Raw genomic sequence first — 18,200 nt, forward strand, 5'->3', positions numbered from 1 at the left:
TAATTTCCTGACGTTAACTTCCGGTTTAATTCTTCATCGTAACATCCGGTAGCCTTTATATGACTGCTTGTTTGTAAAAATTATCGTATAACTTCCCATGTTACTGTTCTAAAATGGATATACTTAAAGCTGAGATCGCAAGAAAGAGGAAACTTGTCGAGGAAAAGCAGCTCGTTGATGTGAGTATCAGGGTTTAAATGTTTATTCTTGTTAGCTAACCGTGCTAGCTAGCGCAGAATTAGCTTGTTTAGTCTGGTTTCAGCTTTCTAGAATGGTCGTTTAACCATATCCATAGATACATCGTTATTATTATGAACACCACACACATAGGATATATCTAAGGTTATATGATTAAATGCCGACTTCCAGCTAACAGATTTTAAGCTATGTCACAATGTGTAATGTTATTTAATGATCACGTTGGTTGATAGACCTATAATGACCTTTATCATAAGTTTGGACTTGTTTTATATTGTTGCAGCGTTATGTGAAAATTTGACATTACGTTATTTGTGCTACTATCGCGCTGAGGACAGTTTTTGACAGTTTAACCCAAAGTTTGCTGTATGCAAGTAAACTGCGGATGCGTTTAAGATGTGACGATAGCTCTCTGTTTGAATTATGCTTGCATTTAGCCTAAGAATAACATTAAAATGATCAATTGGAATAAATAAACTTTTTTTTCAAAAGGCTTTCTTTCAATATGTGGTATGGCTACATCTTTCTTCTAAACGTGTGTTGTTAATTACAGCCGATTGAAAATCAAAGTTTGAGTAGATCAATACCCAGATTAATACATCTTACTCTGGTGTTTTGTTTGTTTGTTTGTTTGTTTGTTTTTGTTTGCATGTGATACTGGATAGATTCAGTACATGCTGTGATGCCTTATACAGGATATCTTGTGCTTAAAAATTAATGTTACCCCAAGTGAGAGAAATACTTCTTATAATAATGCTGCACAAGTCATCCGTAGTACAATTTGTAGTCTCCAAATTGATCACAAGTTTAGGTAATCTGTGTGTATACTGATAGTTCAACAGAATAGTTTCTCTGTTGATTTTCTTTCCTTTTTTTGCGTGGAACAGACACATTAAGAGGAAGGAAAATTAACATGAAAGGTGTTGTGAGGACGTTATTCTTTCATGGCACTTAAAGCTTTCCCACTGAGAAGAAATTGTGATGTTGTACATGGAGTTGCCTGCAATGTTTTAATCAAGCCCATTATGTTTCTCTTTCCAGGACACTAAAAAATTCTTTAAAAGGGGCGACCTTGCACGAAAGGAGCAAGAAGACTACTACAGAAGATGTGGCTATAAGGTTGATATAAACACCACATGTTTCTCTAATATACTTAGGCATATATATGACACCGCCTTCCTTTAATATTGTGTAAAGTCTGATGGTAAAATAGGGTAGTACTTAAATTTCTTGCCAGAAAAAAAGTCGAGTTCTGTTGTTCAGGTGTATGTTAGTGTTTGTGTTTACTGTGCTGTTTTTTCCACAACCTGCCTTTGTTGCCTGCATCTGTAGGTTCAGAGAGACACCCCTGAGAGACAGGTATGGGACTGCTTAGTGAAAATACCAAACAAGATGCATGATAAAAGGATAAAAGACACTGTCCCAAAGCTTCCACTTCCTTGGCATCCACAATCCTCTGAAATTTAACTTACTTTAGGTCTGGGTGGACAAAAGGAAAAAATAATGAGGTGAAAACGACTTTATTTTCCCCATAAGCGTCGTCACAAGTGATCGCATAGATACTGCATGTTTGGCTGAAAAAATGCTTAAGTAACGTCAGTCCATAGTTATATATGATTACATATAAAACAACACATAATTACACATAAAACAAAATAACAGCTCTCCACTTTTTACAGTGACCAGAAAATTTTGTTTTTTCAACATATTAACTAAAAGTTTTCTGTTTTACTATTATTTTTATTTGTTTATTTATTTTTATGAAGAAGAAAGAATTGGTGTTTAAGTTTATAGCCACAAACATATAAGTGTGAATATTTGGAGATTTCATTCTGTGAACTGGTTGCGTAATCCCATGCTTGCAACACTCAGTACTATTGTCAGTATTTACGATTCTAGCAGTTTTCTCTGAATGTACCACAATTACTCACTATTAGAATTAGACTGGATTGGATAATTCAAATGTGAAAAACACAAAAGAAGATGAACAAGGAAAGGAAGCCACAAAGCCAAAGTGGGGCACAACCACTGTGGGTTTTAGCATGGCATTCTGAATTGAAATTTAAAAACAAGCAAACAAAAATAGCAAACTTTTTTTTTTGTTTTGTATCAAGCTATGCTTTTTATTTTGCAAATTTTTTGTGACGGATACCTTAACATTTAGAGCAGCTGCAGGTGCTCTGTGGTTTTGTGTCATCAGTTTGCACTGCCTTCTAACATTTGCTCTATAGAAAATTACATTTTCTGTTAAAGTTTGCTGAGAGCTTGAAACTAAACTTATTAAGTTTTCTCTCTGTACAAATTTATTGTTTAAGTAAGTCATTGATTGGAAGGCTTTTTGCCTCTATTTCCTAATCGGTCTTTTAGATTGTGCTGCTATAACCACAATCTAAGAGTGCTGTGATGCATGCATCCATAAAAGCATGATCTTGTACCATATTTTAAGTTTTGTTTATTTTCCTGTTGTTGCAAATGACTAAATCTTTCTAGTAAGGCTTCAAAATTTGTAGCTAGTTTACAAAGTTGTATAAATAGTTTAATATTTTATATATTTTTTTCTACATTGATTGTGTGACTTGTCTTACTGGAAGAGATGCAGGTAAGATAGAGATGTGTATGTGTGCAGTTCAGTTCTTTTAGCCTTGTTTCCACCAAGGGGTCCAGCTTGGTACAGGATGCTATACATTTTTGGTGCCATGTTTAAATATACCATGTGTTTTTTGTTGTTAAATTAGGAGTGCAAAGTGGTGTCCGCCATTCTCATCCTTTTTTTTCTGTCATGTTCTTCCTTGTTATAATTTAAGGAAATTGTCAAGCTGCTATGACATCACGCTCTTACATAGCTGCTGCCAGGTCAGGGTATGGTTGGGTGTTGAAAAGCAACAGAAATCAGGGTTTACTGAAACAAACTGCACCAAACTGTCCTGTCCTGAGCTGGACCCCTTCGTGGAAACGGGGCATTTTAATGACACGTCTTCTTCAGTCTGTGGCCGTACCTGATTAAGAGCGTGTATGTTTTTTTTTGTTTGTTTGTTTTGCTACGATTAAGTAATGCCTAAAATTGATTAAATTCTTTCTGTAATGTTTGCTCCTTTCTGTTTCCTCCATGTTCTAAAGATTGACCAAACAGACGAAGATGAAGCATCCACCTCAGCTAATCCTGTGTTGGAACTGGAACTAACGGAAGAGAAGCTGCCAATGACACTGTCACGTCAGGAGGTGAAGTATTAAAATAAATTGTACTTTGTCAAGAATTTTTCTTTGCATGCAACATGCTGAATATTTTGTTTTGCTCCGTTTGTGCAGGTTATAAGACGACTTCGAGAACGAGGAGAACCAATCCGATTATTTGGAGAGTCTGATTATGATGCCTTCCAAAGACTCAGGAAAATTGAAATTCTGACCCCAGAAGTAAACAAGGTAGGGTTGAGTGCGTCTTGGAGTTGTATGTATCATGCATATTACAAAAATAGCCTCTACTCTACAAAGACCGTACTCATGCATGTAAGCATTGCTTTTGTGTGAGTGGCCGCGTGTCCTCATGCTTAAGAAAAATTATACAAATTGACACACTTTGTTGTCTGTATCTAGGGCTTGAGAAATGACCTGAAAGCAGCTATGGACAAGATTGACCAACAGTACCTGAACGAGATTGTTGGAGGAACAGAGCCGGGGGAGATGGACACACAGCACGATCTGAAAGTACATGAAGAAAACACCACTATAGAAGAGCTTGAGGTACAGTGCTCAATAACATATCAGGGAGGGTTATATGTAGTTATTATTAAATGGCTTTTATTTATTCATTTATTTTATTTATAAAATTCATATCTGGTTTCGGGCATGGCTGTGCAATGGCAGCTTGTTTTCTAATAATGAAATGGATCATTTTCTGCTATAAATCAGTTTGTCGGTCAAGTTAATGATTGATGTTTATATTTTTAATACAAAATTTCTCTCTAGGCTCTTGGAATAACCCTAGGAACAGGGGATGACAATGGTGACCAGGACGTTATTGACAAATTCTTAAGGGTAAGGGAAGAAAATTATGCTCTATTTTTCTATATAGAGGGATCTATTGGATAAGATTGATTACAACAAAACAAAATTTTCTATTTGTCTTATTTTATGATTGGAATAATTTCATAATTAGATTTTTAGTGATGTGTTTTACAGGAACCTTAATATCACAGCAACACAGGAGTATTACTACATTCAGTATCCATCACAAACAAATTATTGAAGCCATCTTTCCTGTCGGTGTTTGTTAGTTTCTTCTTGGCGTTTGGGCCAAAGATCTGAACAGCCGAGAAGACCACGTGAAGCGCAGCGTTCAGGGCAAGTTGGCAAGTGCAACACACTCACAGACTGAGTCTTATCTCAAGCCTCTCTTTAGGAAGCTCAGGAAGAAGGTAACATTATCAGTAACGTGAAGCTATTTCCAATATGGTCTCGTGTGGAGTGGATTAAAATTCTCATCATGTCTCTTTCAGAGTTTACCTGCTGACATCAAAGATTCGATTACAGACATCATTAAGTTTATGTTGGAACGGGAATATGTTAAGGTATGTGAATATTATCTAGCCTCTTCCATGATGAGAAATGCATAACTACATGTTTCAGTAACATACTTTCATTTCAGGCAAATGATGCCTATTTACAGATGGCCATTGGTAATGCTCCCTGGCCTATTGGTGTGACCATGGTGGGTATCCATGCCCGTACTGGACGAGAAAAGATCTTCTCAAAACATGTGGCCCACGTCCTCAATGACGAGACGCAGAGAAAGTACATTCAGGTGTGTGTCTGAGATGAACTCCTTGTTAAAGTGGGACTTGTCCTCATGTCATGAACACTGACACATTTTACAAATTTGTTTCATCGTCCCATTTTCAGTGACAATTCACAATTTGAAATTATTATTTTTTTAATGTTTAATTTTCATATTATCAGCAGGGCTGTAAATCCCATTAACTATAAACATACTGTGTATTGATATTAATTACATGTTGCTCTATATGTCTTAAAAATGACTAAGACATGTTGTTTTCTGTTATATTAAGGAAATTAACTTGGTATGCTGAAGAATAATCACATTGCCTGGTCCTTATCTGATTATGGCTTCTATAAAAACTGAACTTAAAAAAAGGAAATAGTTGTTTGCATTTTTTTTAAAATACATTTCTTTTAAAGGTCAATATATTTCTCCCTACAGGGTTTGAAGAGGCTAATGACTATCTGCCAGAAACACTTCTCAACTGTACCATCAAAGTGTGTGGAGTACAATGCCCTTTAACTCATGAATTCAGCTGACGTTAGAAAAAGGCTTTTGGGTTCATTGTACTATAATGTATTTTTGATCCTTTCTTCTTTTTTATTTACCACTGTTCAGCTATTTTTGTTAAGACAGAATAGTGGTTGTGACAGAAAATTCTCAAGACTTCATCCTCGTTAGAATTTCTGAAGGGGTTCATTTTTGCAGAAGTACAGAATAAAGACAAAAGGAAAACTTGAGGTTGGTAAAGCTTAGTTGTGTACAAATAATAGGCTCATCCTGTTCACAGGTTTTTAGGCTTTCTGAGAACATAAAAGTATATGACTGCTCCAATGAATATTAGGAAGTGATAATCTTTTAATATTGTCCAACTTGAGTTTTCATGTTAAGGTCAGTTTAACATCCCAGATTCATGTCTTTGTGTATTTTCAGCTCATATGAAAACCAGTCAGTATGTTACTGTACCGTCTTAGTGAGAGAACAGAGTAGAGTTTAACCATCTGTTAGGATTGTACATTTCTACAAAGTTAAAAAAAGATACAATTTTTTATCTTTTCTTTCTTTTTAATTACCAAGATTTTCACTTGTCATCTGCAGCTGGACTGCTGAATGAGGCTATTTTTAGCCACCATAATTTGCTTTGTCATAACAAAAATGTGTCTGCAGAGACAATAAAGGACTCTCACCGCAACATGCATCTGTAAAGTTTTTATTGCCTTCTCTGCTACCCAAGAATTTATGTGTAATGGATTAATCAGATGTAAATAGATGGTTAAGGAAACTGTCTCCTTTTAAATGCATGACTAGACAGCAGTCCAAAGAATTATGCAAGCAGAAACTAGATTTTCAGTGACTGATTGCTAAAAGAACCCCTTGCAGTTTTGTTAAGATGGTAACATCCAACGTCATGCTGACCTTATTACTCTCTGTAACCATGGTGATCTGTTCTGCTCCTTGTGGTGATAGTATGTTCTTGACGGCCTGAGCCCACGTCACCACAGCTTCAGTCTGTCAGCTCTGAACACGTCAATGTTCAGAGGCTCATCTGGACAGGCTGGCTGTGCAGATATTCAGAACTTGTGTTGGATTTTCATCTGAGCTCTCACAGTCAAAATCTAAACCACAGCAAAGACAGTTTCCTCTTAACATTTGCGGTGGAGAAGCATTTAGGCATGAATAAATAAACTTATCTGAGGTCAGCAAGTGTAGCCATCCATGCAGACTTTCATCCACCTGCCTTTGAGTTAGAGCAAGCTGAACATTTTGGCTTTTGTCCAGTTTAATCTTATGCATCACTGTCAGCAGTGTTTGCTAAGGCCTTGAAATGATTTGCTAGTGGAAAGCGTTTGCAGTTCACTGTAAAAGAAAAAGGATTCATTGTGTTTTATCATACATCGGGGCAGTTCTGTGAGTTACTGGTTGTATAGAAATGGAAATGCTTTTAGAATTACAGAAAATGTAAGATATTGTCAAATCCTACTGCTCTGATCCATATTGGCTTATTCTTCTCTTGGCCATCTTCAAAATTTCACTTTAATTTATCCAAAGCTTGAAAATATAAAAGATTGTTAACTAATAGTCCAACCCTGTCTCTTGAGGGGTGGGTGTTTAGTGACCTCAGATCTATGTGTAACCCCATTAATGGCCTAAGATGTGGGTGAGCTGATAAAAACCTGCTCTCAGAGCTCCTTTTGTTCAGTCGTAGCACTGTTGTCTGAGAAGGGCGTGTTAGGGATCCTCTCAGTGCAATTAACACTTTCAAATCCCCAGGTTACATGGAAGGATGATCTCCACTGTTCCTCTCCAGCTGCATATATTAGCATGCCAATGTGGCAATCAAAGCAAAGCTGCTTAATTGTCTTTCAGTTGATTATTTTTTCTGACAGTGTCAAGAATTACTTCAGTTAGGTGAGATTAACAAGTAGCCAAACCAGTTAAACATTTAAGGGTTGTTGTGCTTTTACACTTTATGTTAAATGGAAAATTATCTCCTTATTGTTTTATAAAACCTTACTCTGCATTAAGTTAAAGACAGCTGTCTCTCACTCTCACTTTTTTATTTTTATGGACTGTAATCAGAGCTTTGTTTCTGTTCATGTGAACTGTCTGGACAGTACCGTAGTTGCCAGGCACCTGAGGCTGAAAGGTGGAAACTAATCACCAGTGGAGGTGTAGTGTGTCACATTAGTATGTCTCTCCCTGTCTCACTTTGTTTGTCTTTCTGCCCTCACGTCATCTCTGGATCATTGGGAGTGCAAATTGATAAATATGCATACAATTCTTTTACAGCCAGAGACAAATGTATCCCTGTAAAGATTACACCGCATTTGGGATTTGGGTAACATTTATCTCATCACTACTCTCAAGTATTTGTTTTATTACCAGGGCATAAAGGTCAGCACATTATAAATGTTAAATTGTATAGTGGGTTTGATTCATTGTAGCCATTCAGCAAGAGCAGGTGAAACAAAAGTAATTCAGGATGTGGAATCATTTGTAATAATTATTTTGGTCATAAATTAGAATAATTGTATTCTGTATGCAAAAGATTTCCAGGTCAGTCTGGTTTGGATGGTCTGTTACCAAAAACAATGAGTTGTATGAAACAAAAATTAAATAAATGATGCAGGAAATGCTTCTGCACAGTATAATTCTTAGCAGGGCCACAAACACTTTTTATAAACACTCGCCTTGTCTTTTGAGGAAGCATCGCCATGGTGAAATGTCTTCATAATTTACGTTCAGAGAGGAGATGAAAAGGACGAGACTGAGTTTACAGCATTAGATGCAGACAGCATGCACTCGATGCTATAATCGATCAAATGAAATGGAAATATGTATGACACAGATGATACCAGGACAGATTAAAGGACGGTGTGAGGTACAAGCGCACGTGACCAATCACCTGCATCCCCTCTCCCCGGGCTTTTTACTTTATCTTAAAGAGACATAATATTATTACTGTATACTTTGGAATTATTCTTGTGTTTGTTTGTTGTGACGCTCAACTTTTGTGCATGCACGTGCGCGTGTGTTAAAGGGAAAGACGGGTTTGACCCCCTCCAGAGCACAACCAGAGCGCACAGCCCAAACTCTGCAGTTGATTGTTCATCTATTGGATTGTTTCATTCTACCTGTGGCAAGTTAAAAACTAACTTTATGAAATGCTGGTGCTCTCATAAAAGTGACCGGTTCATAATTATTCCCGCGTAGGTTGCTTGCACGTTTTAAACTGCCCGTTTTGTGCTGACGCTCCCTGGACACACTTCGTGCAGCCGGAGAGGGAGGGAACCATGCTGCACCGACCCAACTTGCAGCTGAAAGCAGCAGACGCATGTGGCGAGTCGCCGCTGGTTAGACTGTGTGCGTGAATCTTTGATAATGTGAATGTATAGACGATGAGAGGACGAGGCTAAATAACTGCAGGGATAGTGGAGGATAGATAAATTCCCTTCGGCATGGACGGCATGAACGGCTTGCAGTCAGAAAATACTGGAGTTGGTGGAATCGGGGAAGACGCGGAGGAAAAGTATCGCGCACTCGCCTATGATACGGCTCTTAGCACTTTGGTGGCAGTGGCCCTGTATGTGGTGGTGAAAGTGAGCCTGGACGGCTTCAGACAGTGGCGGGCCAGGATCTCTGTGCTTATCGTGGGTTCGGGACCCGTGGGGCTGACAGCCGCGCTGGTCGCTGTCCGCTCCAGGAAGGTGCTGAAACTGACCGTGCTGGACGAAAGGTACCGGACCGCCCTGCTCTGCCGGCCCCAGCAGATCGCTCTGGATCCCCGCAGCGTTAAGTTTCTTCTGGGACTCGGGGTGGACTTTGATAACATGGAGGGCTGCTGGCACAACGAACATTTCTTCACCAGGATCGGCGTGTTTCAGGAGTACCTGCTGAGTATCTTGGAGCAGAAGAAACAAAGGGTGGATGTCAAAGTGCAGCTGGGAACCAAGGTAGGCTATGGTTACAAGTTACAGTTATACAAGCCAAAATATATAAACTTATGTTGCACTGACAAATCTTAAAGTGGTATCTCAATGTTTTTAATAGTGTGTAATGTTTGTTGAAATCGAAACCTGTAGTTATACAACTCCGCCTTCCATAGAGGACATTTTATAAAAAGGAGAGAAGTCCAACTTTACTTATTGTAATGATTGTACCTTACTGTCAAAACATGATCCTCCCAAAGAGACAGCAGTCAAAGAAGACATTGGTATTTGCTTCCACTCCAGTGGGGGTTTGGGGTACTGTTACTCATATTTTTTCACTGCTTTCATTGCAGTCCATCGACTTTAAATCCTTTGAAAGATATGCAGGAAACATTTTTCTCACCAGCAAAACTGATATAATTGTCAATTGTTCAGGAACTGTGGGCCTTACATCAGTCTTTCTGTGGATCAATATGCACTTTCGCATTAGTCATCTTATAGAGATGCTCCTCCACAGAATAATCCCCTCATACACAACAACGGTGCCAGACTGAAATCAGCTTCTCCATGGAAATAATCTGTTATATAAACTGACCTCAAACACGAAAAGAGCGGTTTCTACAGTTTTTAGGTCAGTGGAAAGTAAACGATGGAATTACAGTAAACAAATCCCCACCCAAACATACTACAGCATCAAAATAAAATGGATTTTAAATGTAATCCTATTTCAGTTCCAAAGGATTTAATTGTCCACAGAGGATTACCTTTCAGACATCCCCAAGCCAAATGCTGCAGAGAGTTCTGGCACCTAATTTTATACCCTAATAGGCTAAGCACAGGTTTGATCAGCCTGTGATGATAAAATAACAACACTCATCCTTGTTATATTACAGGGATTGTTACGTCATCATTGCTGCCCTCACTGTCACAGCTGCGCTGCCTCTTGCTAGACCTTATGAATGAAGTAACCTACTTACAGAAAACTCAGACGTTTCTCAGAAAAAAGCTTTGATTGTACAATGATTGAATCTCCAGTGAATATTTGTATAATGGCTTGAAACTTCATTATGGCTCTATTACTGTTAAGATTCACTGTAGAACTGTTTAAAGAGCTTTTATTACATTTCATCTTGTACTTTCTTATTGTACATTAGCATGCAGGAAAAATGATTTTCAGACTATGTTAGATTATACTCCTCTCTGGCTCTAGCTAGCAACTCTTCTTTCTTCCTCCTGCCCTTTTTCTTGCCATCCTTTGGAAGATGGAAGACAAGGTCAGCTGGGTCTTTAATCACAGAAAATGACTATTTTCTTTAAAGCACCAGCCAAGCTTGCCATTTCCTCTTGGTTAAACAGGACACTGGGCTTAATGACAGACAATTTTAGCCTCCTGGCCCGACAATGCTTCAAAGGTCTGAGAATGCAAAATCACCTGTTCCATGTGGTTTAAGTGGATTAGACATAGATCTCTTAAGATGTGAGCCATTATAGCCCCTGTACAACCCTTTTATTCTCTCTTCTAGCCTGTCAGGCTGTCCCCCAACTAGATCTGGTTTGTTCTTTCTGCTCCTTTACAAAGGCAAAAAGCTGGTCAGGGACAGAGATGCATTCAACAGAGCACAGCAATAAATCTCTCAGAGATGTTTTGTTGCAAGACAAGCACAGCCAATGGAGCCCATTTAAATAGCTTATACCGGTATATTATATTAAAACCCACTTGCTTCCTGCTGTAGATTAATAGGTATTGGTAAAAGAGCTCATATCCTCTTGTCAAGCTCCCGCAATGCAAAATGTTACCAAAATTTAAAATCTTAGTATTCCACCTGTAGAGCTTCCAGCAAATATTCAAGCTTGTCTATTCTTTTTAAATCAATCCTTAATATTTATTTTATTAACTTTAACAGTTTATTAACTGTCAAGTTTTTCAGAACCAGCACATATTGCTTTTTGTATTTTTTATAAATAAAAGATGATATGATGAATCGGTTTGAATCAGCAATCAAATAATCAGATGCTGATAGCTGCCAGCTTTAACGAGTGATGTGTCTAATTAAACTTCATACGTTAGCACGAAGACAGTTAATACTGCACAATAATGAACAGTTTTAGAATCATGTTTTTCAATATATATATGCAAAACCACAGTATTTGTTATCACAAATTAATTATTTTCTTTTTGTTTTAGTTCACAGAGGAATACCTGCAGCGGATTCCACATAATGACTGGCCTCGTGTGATTGTGGTGGCGGACGGCTCGTGCGGTGACTCTTGCTCCGTGTTGGGGATCAGCTCTGACTATACTGTGGAGTCCTGCCATGCTTATGGAGCCAATGCCACCATTGAGAGACTAGACCAAAGACAGGTCTGGACACAAGAGGCACATCAATTGACTTTCTTGTAAATATGTCTTAGCCATCTGCACCAGATGTTAAACTGAAGCATCAATTAAAACAAACAAAAAAAAAATTATACAAATAGAAATTTAAGGAAAAAATTAAGTAAGAGCTTAAAAATGATTGAAGTAGCATGCAAAGGCATACACCTGCATTGCAGAACGTAGCTTATGTAAAACAGACAGTTTAATCCTTATAGCATAAATTCATTAGGATGACAGAGGTAAACCAGATGCATACTGTACACAAATATGCTGTACCTTACCATGTGCACTGTGAGTCAACAAGGTTCAAGGTTTCTTTATTAATGCATGTAGGTAGATGTGTTTTTTGTAGAAACAATGGTAGCATTTGGCATTCCCTAACAAAACAAAAGCATACATTGAACTTGACAGGTAGGTACTTGATCATGTGACAAAAACAAACAAAAAAAAAAAAAACACAGACATCAGTGTGCTGTTTGTTTAAAGAACAAAGGACTGTATAATGAAGGTGACTTTTTTGCTTTACATAGATAATCTGAGCAAACAGTGGCACAGACTTTCTGATAGCATCTAAACATCCAGCTCATATAAACTGCCAGATTTCAGTAGACTGTAGGATGTCGTCAGCATCAGTGCCGTCACCCCTTTCAGTTTTCTCATTGAGCTTGATAAGAACAGCTGCTGTTATGATGGAGGCAGGTGATCACAATGGTAAAGCTTTTCATTCATTACAGGCCCCCTGGATAGGCTCTTAATCTGTTTTCTGCTAGTTAAATATGAATCAAGATATGAAAACATCAGCTGCAATGTTTTTCACATGGTGCCCGGAAGGCTTCAATATAAAAGCAGATGGTTTCTTGAATTATGACTCAGTGATGTTACCAAGAGATTAACAGATGAATGAATGAGTAGATGAATATGGAACGCCTCTAATGGGTGATCACTTCTGAAAATGCCCTAAATTTAGTTCATAAAAAAAATCCTTAATATTTTGTTTAGCTGCAGATTAATTTGTGAAGTAAGTTATATAGAAGCATTGTGAAAAGAGTCTAACAACCAAACAGCACATTTCTGCTGGTCCACTGAGGTGAAGACAGTCGAAGTGCCAGCTGTTGTCTACTGATCCTGTGCAGGTCATGAGACGTTCATCATCACTGATAGCTGTGACTCATGCAGATTGACTCATGTGGACGAAAGCTTGCTCTTTATTTTGTATCATATCTAATATTAGTTTATAACACTGATGACACAGAGGTTTAATTTTGTGGAGAGAAAAAAAAGGACCGAGGTAAAAAAGCTTCCAGGCTAATATCTGACTAATATGTTTTTCTATGGTATCATAACCATTCATTCATATCACGTCCTCTTTGGTGGCTGTGTGGCTGCCGTTTATTGGCCAGCGTTGTGTCTGGCTGCTTCCTGTAGAGATTGAATTTTCCTTTCAGGATATGACCTGATCCTCCTTTTGTCCCTTCCCTCGCTGCTCAGTTGCTGCTCTGTTTCTTCACTATCTCCACTGGCTGCATTAAAAGCTGTTTGATCCTCTTGGCTGTTTTTTATCACTAAAAAGAAACTTGATCCATTTTGTCTTGGGGGGAGGGGAAATGGTTTTTAACTGCAAGGCTGCACCACTGAACTAAAATTCAAGCTATTTTTAAGCTCCACTCAGGTGACTGGGCCCTGTGGATGGTAACTGGGATTTTATTTCTTTCTTTTTTTTAAATCACACATATATATAAATATTATATGCATATCGATCAAACTTTATTATTAGTTTAAGACATTACTCACATGTCTTAAACTTTTTCAATGTCTTCCATCTGAGATAATTTAATCATACAGCTTTTGTTTTCCTTTTTTACCCCCTAACTTCAGGTGCCAACGCCTGAGATCCGAGCACACAGCCTCTACTTTGACCTGTCTGCTTACGGAGTGGAGGCCCTCCGAGAGAACAGAAACCAAACAGTCAAGCCTGGCTTCCACCTGAAGATCTATGGCACCTTTAGAAACCGATACATGGCCCTTGTCTGCCCTGCCTCTGACACCAAGATGGTTCGCTTCCTCAGGCACACTGCAAATTCCTCAGTAAGATTTTTGTTCCCCTGCTCCAGAGCTTTTTTTTTATTTTTTTATTTTTTATTTATTTACATGCACTTGTCAATAGGATCAATAAGTGTGAAGACTAAGCAGCTGTATCTCTGTGTTAATGCAGACAGCCGGCCTGCCGATCTGCTTGTTCCTCACTTTTCATTGAGCAAATGGACTTGGAGTTCTAATGTGTGAGTCCATTTGTGATTTGAGTGTGTGCTCCCATGCGTGTTTATATGTCTGTGGACATACTGCAGTGTGAGTGTTCATGAGCCAGAAAAATCTTGGGGTAAAGAAATAAAAAAGGGAGTAAAGAGGCCTCTGACATTTGTGGTGTGTGTGTGCTAAAAGGTCATTTGTAATCTGTTATTACACTTCAGTGAATACATGGGAGGCTGAATTTTTCTTCACATGCTTTACAGCAGATTGTGGCGTCTGGTACAGCGACTTGGTTGTTAGTATTTTACTTGAAGTCACTCTGTTTTCATGTCAAGTGACACTCTGATCATGTGTAGCCTGCAGCCACAGAGTGTTTTGTAGTAGCACTTCACACAGGTACCTAGCAAGACTGTCCATGATGTGTCTTGTTGCTATGTGGGTGGTCATTCAAATGCACTGTTACTTGGTAACAGTTGACTGTGTAAGTATGGGTTGAAGAAGGGAGAGGTGAATAGAGAGAAAACAGAATGAAAGGAGATGCTTGTCATTCAATACCTACAGATTCTGTTGAGTTCACAGTCATACGGCAATTTGTAGACATTTCTTTTTTGGTTCTAATTCACCATCATAAGTATTCTTTACCACGTTTCAGATGGTAAAAGGCCGTGGAGTAAAGGAGTAATAGAAATCAGTCATTTGTCTTCTCTTGATTATCGCTTTACTGACTAATCTTTCAGATATTTTTTTTAAACTATGTAGACAGGGAGTCTGAAAACTGTAAAAAAAGAACAACTAGAAGTTGGGAAACATCATACAATCAAGGAGCAAACCCTGTTTCCAAAAAAAAGTGGGTCCTTGTGTAAAATGCAAAAATAAGTAAGATTACAATGCCTTTTTTTTTTTACGGATTAAAAGCATTTAATTTATTTAATAAGTATTGTTCTGACCTATTAGAAGAAAGTAGAGGTGCATGTCTTTGCCGACACATTCGTCTCTGTTCTTATTTCTTTCACTCTCTTTTCTTTTGCTGTGCTCCAATTGTCTTTGAGCAACACCCTTTGTTATTAGTGTGTGTGGAAACCATCAAATGAAGCACAAAGGTGCGAGGATCAAATAACAATCAGTTCATATCACTTTCTCCTTCCTGAGTTCCATGCAGACATCTGCACTCCACACATTTAAGCTTCAGAGCAAGAACTGTCACATAAATCAAGTATTGCAGAACTTTTGCACAGTGTTGTATAAAAGTTTACTAAAAAAAAGGTAAATTACTTTTGTTTATTGCAAACAAAAACAATGTCAGTAAGAAAAATGTGAAGTGAAATCAAAATAAAACTACAGTGCCACATTAAATATATAAGAGCAGATGACAATATAATCAATTATATTATATATTAGTTTATAATACTTGTCATATACATTTATAATACATTCATATATGGTTATTGTTATACAAGGAATCAGCTTTGGATGTGGCAAAAGAATGGAGCCCTTTTTTTTTTTTTAACTGAGCTATTAAATTAGTTTTTCTAAATTTTGCCCGGCCAGTCAACAACCTCATCCACTGGTTTATTGATAATTTTGTTATTTCTTTCCAGTTGAGTAGGATTTATTTATTTATTTTTTAACAATGGTTAAAGATTAAAGTATGGAGGTGTTTGGGTATGGTCAATGATGATAGGTCTCGGAGTAATATGACAGTGGGTGATTGTGGGATGTTGACACCAAGGGTCCTGGACAGCTTCCTCGTGACCCCCCCACCAGAACTGCTGCACTGGGGTGCAAAACCAGAATGTGTGGAAATAATCATCTTTGTGAGAGCGACAAAGTGAAGAAGTACTGGTGTCAGTAAAGCCCATTTTGTGCATTTTGTAAGTGGTGATATGTGTTCGGTGGAGAACCTTAAACTGGATTTGTTGAATTTTAGTTTTACAGGACACTGAATATATATTTCTGCATACGGTTTGTCAGCTGTTGTCTACCTGCTGGCTGTTTTAGTCTGCTGTCCATCTGTTTATTGGAAATGGTATTCAGCTAGCATGATGCAAAACTAGATTATATATTTCTGAGAGAATCAAGAGGTCGAAGAGAGCATAGGTCTTTTTAACAGAGAGTGGGGCTTGTTGTTGATATTAGTGATGCCAACTTTTTATCCTCTGAATTTTCTTTATTGTCCTGCCAACATACTCTTTTCTAAAACCTCTGCTGCTCTCACTTGCAGCATTGAAATTTGAATGTTTCACTTTCTAACACTACCATTTATTTTTATTTATGCATTTTTATTCTTAATGAGTTTGCACATTCTGTAAATTTTAAGGCAATGCTTTAATCATCTGGCTAAATCGCTGCAGTCTTGATCTGAAAAGCTAAAACATCATACTTATACATGAATGTAGATGTGTGCCTAACGTAGTCACTTCAGTTCAGTTTATTCAGACATCTTTTTACAAAGAAATTATATATACAATGTATGTCCTTGTAAAAGGAAAACTTAAAGACATTCCGAAAAGGGTATATAGGCAGAAGCAAAAGCTTATAATAGTCCATTTATGACCACCTGAAATAGCCTTTTACTGATCTCTGTAATGTTTGCCTCTGTTTTGTTGCACAGATCATGAAGAACATTTTCCACCAATCCTTCAATGCTTATAAGACGGACATAGAATCTCGTCTCAGCGACGTCACTCTTCACCACATGCAGTGCAGCCGCCGTCTCTTTGAGATTCAGTTGTCACACAGACGTGTCAGTGCTGCTTACATCGAGGGGGACAACGTTGCGGTCATTGTGGAAGGGGAGGCAGCACGCGTCCTCAATTTTGACACAGGTACATGTCTTTACAGCACAATTAATCACATAGTCAGTTATTCCTATTAAGATATCCTTAACTGCTTTAATATGTCCCACCTTTTCTACATACCAAAATATAAATGGCTAACAAAACAATGAGGGCTTACAAGCAATGAAACAATAATAAACCGGCATGAGAAAAAGACAGACACAAGGAGATGAAAAATTTCCATGCAGTATTCATATTTGTTAATGTGACTCATTTCTACACTGAGTGGCCTTTAGGCCAACGCTTGTAAACACAGTCATTGCTGTTCGTCGTTTTATTTATTTTTTAATATACAGTATATATTCAACTCTGTTCACTTCATTTGGATCATACTTTTGTTTTTCAAGGCCACAGTGGCGTATTTTTCTGCAAAATACCCCCTGCCTACGTCAAATTTGTGAGGTGTGTCTTTTAAATAGATTTAAATGGGTGAATGACGTCTGTGATTTAAGTTCTCCTTCTCTTTGCTTTCCTGTCATCTTCACTCCTCTCCTGTCCATCCTCTAGGTTTTGGGGTTAACCTTGGTATGCGAGGCTTGGAGTCAGTTGGGACCTTCATTTATCGGGCAGCCACGGCCGTAGACCAGAATGATGTTCTGGAGGCACTGTCAGCTAAGATGCAGCACTCCAGACAGGTGGCAGAGACCTTCAAGCAGACTGGCCTTGCTGAGTCAATGTATGAATGAAAGAAGGAGATGACTAAATGAATGCATCATGCCACCTAGTGGAAAACACTGGATTGTTCAGTGAGTGTAAACAATAAATCATGAGTCCAATGCAGAAATGGATTGTTTGATACAAGGCTGAGCCAAATGAGTGTAATCAAAGGAATAATCAGTGTAAACACGTATGTTTAGGTGTAATTCCGTGAATGGATCTATATATATTTGGAAGTACTGGAATAACCAGAGCCATATTTATATTTGGAAATTTTCTCATTCTTAAAAAAAAAAAAATATCATATAGTCTCTCACAGTTGCATTGAGATTAGATACATATATTATTAATGTACTGAGGTAACTAGATGAAAGGTGTTTAGGTCTGAAAGTAGTTGGAATAAATGAAAACTGTGACCATGAGTCATGTCCATCTGTATTATTCTACTTGAATAAATTAAACAATTACTTTGATTTCCAAACACTTGCTGATTGTGCAGGATGACATGCCACATGTGTTGCTAGAGAAACTCTGCTGCAGCATTTTCAGCAATTACTGAGAAATGCAAAATACTCTTTGCCAATGATTTAACAAAGAGCACTCATCAGGTAAGGCCAGGCAGCAGCTGTTCCAAATTGTTTTCATCAAGTCTTTTGTCTGTGCTGGCTTATTTCTGATTA

At 37.9% G+C, this 18,200-nt stretch overlaps 2 protein-coding genes across 3 annotated transcripts; both read left to right on the forward strand.

The window, feature by feature from the left end:
- The first annotated feature begins 16 nt into the window (after positions 1-16).
- On the forward strand, positions 17-6,164 carry prpf18 (PRP18 pre-mRNA processing factor 18 homolog (yeast)). Of its 2 annotated transcripts, XM_041997859.1 has the most exons (11): positions 17-179; positions 1,240-1,317; positions 1,531-1,557; positions 3,316-3,417; positions 3,505-3,618; positions 3,790-3,936; positions 4,162-4,230; positions 4,470-4,610; positions 4,692-4,763; positions 4,841-4,996; positions 5,414-6,164. In XM_041997859.1, exons 1-11 carry the CDS (start codon positions 114-116, stop codon positions 5,492-5,494), a joined length of 1,053 nt encoding a protein of 350 aa, XP_041853793.1. In that variant the 5' UTR covers positions 17-113; the 3' UTR covers positions 5,495-6,164. The 2 variants fall into 2 exon arrangements, with proteins under 2 accessions (XP_041853793.1, XP_041853794.1); XM_041997860.1 differs by lacking the exon at positions 1,531-1,557.
- Positions 6,165-8,630: 2,466 nt separating this feature from the next.
- Positions 8,631-17,925, forward strand: si:dkey-234i14.6. The gene is made up of 5 exons (XM_041996246.1): positions 8,631-9,426; positions 11,588-11,764; positions 13,655-13,864; positions 16,638-16,851; positions 17,371-17,925. Exons 1-5 carry the CDS (start codon positions 8,932-8,934, stop codon positions 17,547-17,549), a joined length of 1,275 nt encoding a protein of 424 aa, XP_041852180.1. The 5' UTR covers positions 8,631-8,931; the 3' UTR covers positions 17,550-17,925.
- The last annotated feature ends 275 nt before the right edge of the window (positions 17,926-18,200 follow it).

This window comes from Melanotaenia boesemani, chromosome 10, assembly GCF_017639745.1.
Source record: "Melanotaenia boesemani isolate fMelBoe1 chromosome 10, fMelBoe1.pri, whole genome shotgun sequence".
In the NCBI taxonomy this organism is placed as follows: domain Eukaryota; kingdom Metazoa; phylum Chordata; class Actinopteri; order Atheriniformes; family Melanotaeniidae; genus Melanotaenia; species Melanotaenia boesemani.